This window comes from Papio anubis, chromosome 7 (assembly GCF_008728515.1).
Source record: "Papio anubis isolate 15944 chromosome 7, Panubis1.0, whole genome shotgun sequence".
Classification (NCBI taxonomy): Eukaryota; Metazoa; Chordata; class Mammalia; order Primates; family Cercopithecidae; genus Papio; species Papio anubis.
This window is the reverse complement of record NC_044982.1, coordinates 32309995-32316613: the sequence shown is the minus strand read 5'-3', so window position 1 is coordinate 32316613 and position 6619 is coordinate 32309995. Positions and strand designations below refer to the sequence as shown.

The 6619-nt window shown below is 52.2% G+C and overlaps 1 protein-coding gene across 1 annotated transcript; it reads left to right on the top strand.

The window, feature by feature from the left end:
- Positions 1 to 2624: 2624 nt before the first annotated feature.
- Positions 2625 to 6177, top strand: VRTN (vertebrae development associated). Its single transcript, XM_021941389.2, has one exon. It carries the CDS (start codon positions 2964 to 2966, stop codon positions 5070 to 5072), a length of 2109 nt encoding a protein of 702 aa, XP_021797081.2. The 5' UTR covers positions 2625 to 2963; the 3' UTR covers positions 5073 to 6177.
- The last annotated feature ends 442 nt before the right edge of the window (positions 6178 to 6619 follow it).

Below are 6619 nucleotides of genomic sequence, written 5' to 3'. Positions count from 1 at the left end.
TTCTGTCTCAAAAAAAACAAAAAACAGGTTGTGCACATGTACCCTAGAACTTAAAGTATAATTAAAAAAAAAAAGAAAAAGCGTTTGGTTTCAACTAGCTTGTATTGTGACCTTGGGCAAATCAAGTTAACTTCAATTGCCTCAGTTTCCTCACCTGTAAATTGAGGGTAATGGTAGTACTTAAAGTATCAGTGTCAGGATTAGGACAGTGCATGGCAAATAGTAAATGCTTGGTGAATCATAGTTATTAGATCTTGGTGCAGTGAATAGATTGTTGCTGTTCCTTTGAAAAGGCTGTTTTTGTTCTAGGGCAGCACTTCTCAAACTTTTTGGTTTCAGGACTCCTGTACAGTCTGAAGACCCTGAAAACCTTTTGTTTATGTAGCTTATATCTACCAATGTATATTGTATATAAAATCAAAACTGAGAAATAAATTTAAAAAACCTGTTATACAGTAACAAATAATCATTTTTATGAAAAGTGACATTTCCAGAGCAAAAAAAACTACCTATTTTTTTTTTTTTTTTTGAGATGGAGTCTCACTCTGTCGCCAGGCTGGAGTGCAGTGGTGCCATCTTGGCTCGTTGCAGCCTCTGCCTCCTGGGTTCAAGCAATTCTCCTGCCTCAGCCTCCTGAGTAGCTGGGACTACAGGCACCTGCCACCATGCCCGGCTAATTTTTGTATTTTTAGTAGAGATGGGGTTTCACCACGTTGGCCAGCATGGTCTCGATCTCCTGACCTCGTGATCCACCCACCTTGACCGCCAGAAGTGCTGGGATTACAGGCATGAGCCACTGCGTCCAGCCCCATGGGTTTCTTTTGTACTTTGAATGATTCTTCTACAAGTGCATGACTTTGTAACAGCACCCATTGGCTATTTGGGAAATATTCACTGAGTGATGTAGATCTTTAGTGGAAACAATTGACAATTCATTATACAGCATAAAAAATTATATTTGTTAGGGCTGGCATGATGGCTCACGCCTGTAATCCCAGGCACTTTGGGAAGCTGAGGCGGGCAGATCACTTGAGGTCAGGAGTTTGAGACCAGCCTGGCCAACATGGTGAAACCTTGCTTCTACTAAAAATACAAAAATTAGCTGGGCATGGTGGCATGCACCTGTAATCCCAGCTACTCGGGCAGCTGAGGCAAGCAAATTGCTTGAACCCGGGAGGTAGAGGTTGCAGCCAGTTGAGATTGTACCACCGCACTCCAGCCTGGGCGACAGAACGAGACTCAGTCTCAAAAACAAACAAAACAAAACAAAACATTTGTTTATGTCACCACTGATCTCATTAAAAAAATCTTTGGATATTAGGAAGCTATTAAGATCACTGTAATGGATATAGGTTTCCCAAAATTGGAATTTTCAAATGGAAGCTCATAATTTTTTATTGGTAGCAAATAGTTGTTTCCCTTGAAATGACAGGTTCATTTCATTCATTTTTGAGAAAATATCTGCCAAATATATCTGAATCTGAATGACCAGTGTTTATTAGACTTTCTTTCAAGTAAAAATTGTACATCATGCTAAAGGGAGCTAATTTATCAGAAAAGCAGAACAATCATCCAGTGGAGACATTCATCGTACCTCGGGTTGCAGCAAGCGTGTTATGAGTATGACCCATTTGATTACACCCAGTATTGAAAAAGACATGTACTTAAGGATCATGGTTTTCTTTCTTTACTTTTTTTAAAAAATAGCATCGTTTATATTTATTTATTTGAGACAGAGTCTCGGTCTGTCACCCAGGCTTGAGCACAGTGGCACGATCCCTACTCACTGCGGCCTCCACCTCCCAACTTCAAGTAATTCTCGTGCCTCAGCCTCCTGAGTAGCTGAGATTACAGGCGCGTGCCACCATGCCTGGCTAACTTTTTCTTTTTTTTGTATTTTTAGTAGCGATGGGGTTTCACCATGTTGGCCAGGCTGGTCTCGAACTCTTGACCTTCAGTGATCCGCCTGCCTCAGTCTCCCAAAGTGCATGAGCCACCGCACCTGGCCTCTCTTTTTTTTTTGAGACAAGGTCTCACTCCTGTCACCCAGGCTGGAGTGCAGTGGTGTGAGCATTGCTCACTGCAGCCTGGGATTCCCAGGCTCAGATGATCTTCCTGCCTCAGCCTCCCAAGTAGCTGGGACTATAGGCACATGCCACCATGCCCGGCTAATTTTTGTATTTTTTGTAGAGATGGCATTTTGCCATGTTGCTCAGGCTGGTTTCGAACTCCTGGACTCAAGCAGTCCACCCACCTCAGCCTCCCAAAGTGCTGAGATTACAGGCATGAGCCACCACGCCCAGCCAACATCCCTTTATTGTCTCATTTATGCCCGGAACAACTCAATCAAGCACATTCTATTAATTTTTTTTCCCCCTTTTGGAGGCAGTCTCACTTTGTCGTGCAGGCTGGAGTGTAGTGGCTTGATCTCAGCTCACTGCAACCTCTGCGTCCTGGATTTAAGTCATTCTCCTGCCCTAGCCTTCAGAGTAGCTGGGATTACAGGCTCCCGTCACCATGCCTGGCAAATTTCTGTATTTTCAGTAGAGACGGAGTTTCACCATGTTGGCCAGGCTGGTCTCGAACGTCTGACCTCAAGTGATTCACTTGCCTTGGCCTCCCCAAAGTGCTAGGATTACAGGTGTGAGCCACCGTGCCTGGCCTATAATGCAGATTTTAAAACCCCATTCCCATTTTATAGAAAATGAACAGAAGCATAGACAGGTTAAGTGACCCAAGGTGACCAAGCTTACGTCAGAGCCAGGATTCAAAGCCACGTTCCAGAGACCACACTTTTCCTCAATACCATTCAGTGATGAACCAATCCCGTCTGTTCTGGGAGGATAGGAGCAGATAGACATTACCTTTTACCAGAAAGTGCAGGAGTGGACAGGGCACCTTTGTTAGTCATCATCTGGGCACTTCGACCTGACCACTGCCCCTCTATCTTTTGCCCTGGCAGGATGACTTCTCGGAATCAGTTGGTGCAGCGGGTGCTGCAGGAGCTGCAGGAGGCAGTGGAGTGCGAAGGCCTGGAGGGTCTCGTAGGTGCTGCCCTAGAGGCCAAGCAGGTCCTGTCTTCCTTCACTCTTCCCACCTGCCGGGAGGGAGGCCCTGGCCTCCAGGTGCTGGAAGTGGACTCGGTGGCCCTGAGCCTGTATCCCGACGATGCTCCACGGAACATGCTGCCGCTGGTGTGCAAGGGCGAGGGCAGCCTGCTGTTCGAGGCGGCCAGCATGCTGCTGTGGGGTGACGCGGGCCTCAGCCTGGAGCTGCGGGCCCGCACAGTGGTGGAAATGCTGCTGCACAGACACTACTACCTCCAGGGCATGATCGACTCCAAAGTGATGCTGCAGGCCGTGCGCTACTCCCTGTGCTCTGAGGAGTCCCCTGAGATGACCAGCTTGCCCCCCGCCACGCTGGAGGCCATCTTCGATGCTGACGTCAAGGCCTCCTGCTTCCCCAGCAGCTTCTCCAACGTGTGGCACTTGTATGCTCTCGCCTCTGTGCTCCGGCGGAACATCTACTCCATCTACCCCATGCGCAACCTCAAGATCCGGCCCTATTTCAACCGTGTCATCCGGCCCCGCCGCTGCGACCACATGCCCTCCACGCTGCACATCATGTGGGCTGGTCAGCCCCTCACCAGCCACTTCTTCCGCCACCAGTACTTTGCCCCTGTGGTGGGGCTGGAAGAGGTGGAGGCTGAAGGTGCTCCTGGCATGGCCCCAGCTCTTCCAACCCTGGCCCCACTGTCATCGCCAGCCAAGACCCTGGAGCTGCTCAACCGCGAACCTGGCCTCAGCTACTCTCACCTGTGTGAGCGCTACAGCGTCACCAAGAGCACCTTCTACCGCTGGCGGCGGCAGTCCCAGGAGCACCGGCAGAGGGTGGCTGCCCGCTTCTCCGCCAAGCACTTCCTGCAGGATAGCTTCCACCGGGGGGGCGTCGTGCCGCTTCAGCAGTTCCTCCAGCGGTTCCCCGAGATCTCCCGCTCAACCTACTACGCCTGGAAGCATGAGCTGCTGGGCTCTGGCACCTGCCCGGCCCTGCCCCCCAAGGAGGTGCTGGGCATGGAGGAGCTAGAGAAGCTGCCAGAGGAGCAGGTGGCTGAGGAGGAGCTGGAGTGCTCAGCACTGGCGGTGTCAAGCCCTGGAATGGTCTTAATGCAGCGGGCCAAGTTGTACCTGGAGCATTGCATTTCCCTGAACACACTGGTACCCTATCGCTGCTTCAAACGTAGGTTCCCTGGCATCTCACGGTCCACCTATTACAATTGGCGGCGAAAGGCCCTCCGGAGGAACCCCAGCTTCAAGCCAGCACCAGCCCTCTCTGCTCCTGGGACTCCCCAACCAGCATCTGTTGGGGAAGGGGCTGTAATTCCTTGGAAGAGTGAAGCAGAAGAGGGGGCAGGGAAGGCCACGGATGAGGAGCCTCCCACCCCCCAGGAGCTCCTGCCACTAAGGATGCCCCTGTCCCGTTGGCAGAGGCGTCTGCGCAGGGCTGCCCGCAGGCAGGTGTTGAGTGGGCATCTCCCTTTTTGCCGCTTCCGCCTCCGCTACCCCAGCCTGTCACCTTCTGCCTTTTGGGTCTGGAAGAGTCTTGCTCGGGGTTGGCCCAGAGGCCTGTCCAAACTCCAGGTGCCAGCCCCCACCTTGGGCAAAGGAGGTCAGGAGGCTGAGGAGAAGCAGGAGGAGGAGGCTGGCAGGGATGTGACAACTGTGATGGCCCCACCTGTGGGGGCTTCTTCAGAAGATGCAGAGGGAGGGCCTTCCAGAGAGGGGGCCCTGCAAGAGGGGGCCACAGCCCAGGGCCAGCCCCACAGTGGGCCCCTGCTGAGCCAACCTGTGGTGGCAGCAGCGGGTGGGAGGGATGGCCGGCTGCTGGTAATGGACATGATCGCTACCACGAAGTTTAAGGCCCAGGCCAAGCTGTTCTTGCAGAAGCGCTTCCAGTCCAAGAGCTTCCCCTCCTACAAGGAGTTCAGTGCCCTCTTCCCCCTCACTGCCCGCTCCACATACTACATGTGGAAGCGAGCCCTCTATGATGGCCTCACCCTGGTAGATGGCTGACAGGGAGGTACAAAAGGGGCTGGGAGGAAGGGGGACCAGTTTGGAGAAGGTCAGGGACCGGAGCTGACCCCAGGCTTGGCCAGGATGTCCTTTGCTCTGGGTCCCACAGTGTCTACCCTAAGTCCAAGGGTATATTTGTGTTATTTTCTGGCTCCAGGACAGACAGAGTGCCAGAAATCAGCCATCTGGTCTCCTGTAGGAAGCTGTGGGACCAGAGATGTTCTCTTTGGTTGTTTGCTGGTCACATTTTTACTGTTATGATTTAGTTTTTGGTTTTGATTTGAGTGGGTTGGCTGGCCCCCTTGCTGGAGTTGGAAACTGTATGTATGTCAGGGGGTTTAGAGGGGGGTTGCTTAGCTAGAGCTGCTTTCAGCTTTTCCTGGGGACAAAAGGAGCATCATAGCATGGTTATCAGTCCCACTGGGCAGAACGTAGATCTTCAGTTTCTTTTGGGGGTTGGCATCCTCTTTACTCAGTTGTTTCCCGAACATTAGGCTCAAATATGGGGGCCAGATGTGGTGGCTTATGCCTGTAATCCTAGCACTTTGGGAGGCCAAGGCAGGAGGATCACTTGAGGCCAGGAGTTAGAGACCAGCCTCGGCAATGTAGTGAGACCCCATCTCTTGGAGGGAAAAAAAAAAAAAAAAAAAAAAAGCAAACGTGGAGCTGATCAGCAGCTTGTGCCTGGCATCCCCAAGGGAGAAGGTGCCAGGTTCAGCATGAGTAGCAGCAGGGATGTATAGGAAGAACCACAGCTGGCCTTTAAGGAACGGCATTGAGGCGCCAGAGATCACTGAGGGGCTGGCCTGTCCCCTGCAAGGAGTGTGGTACCAGGTGGGGCAAGGCTGGGAGGAGATGCAGGCTCTGGGGGTTATAGCCCAGAGTCTCTGCTTGTGGGTGCTTGATCCACCTGCTGGGACCCTGCAGTCCTCTGCCAGCCTGGCTGGTTGTTGGGGAGTCCATCTTTCTGCTGAGCGTCTCCTTGGAGCTGGAGGCCCATCTTCAGTGAGGGATCACAAAGCCGCCAGGCAGGTGGGAGACCGAGTTTGCCTTGTCCGAGAGTAAAGTTTGAAAACCAAAGAAATAAAGTGATGTGGTGCCCACAGTGCTTGGTCTCTGGTATTTGTTTTGCCAGGATGTGATTGCCCATTCCCTTGCTCCCCTTTGGTTTAAGGGGACAAGAGTGACCTCTGTCTCTTGATGGGACACACTCAGGTCTAGGGCTTGGGGGATGAAAAGAGTTATTCTGGGGACTCTGAATTGGATCTAGAAGTGACCTTGGGTGCTTTTCCAGCTGAAGGGTGGGGCTCTGGCTACCTGGAAATGCCCTCCCTCCCATGGGAGAAACCTGGCATTCCCAGTGGGGAAGGGGCTGCTGCCACCACAGGTTGGCTTGAAAGGGGCCCACTGTGAGGCTGGCCCTGGGCCATGGAGGCCAGGCCAGCACCTGGAGTCAAATCTGTGCCAGGCATTCTATTTAGTCCTTGCAATGTTCTCAGGCAGGTAGGCCCAGTCACAGATAAGGACACAGCCTTGCAGTGGCTAAT

What these genes read in the sequence shown, in the direction of transcription:
- VRTN (XM_021941389.2), top strand. Translation starts at nt 2,964, where the DNA reads ATGACTTCTCGGAATCAGTTGGTGCAGCGGGTGCTGCAGGAGCTGCAG.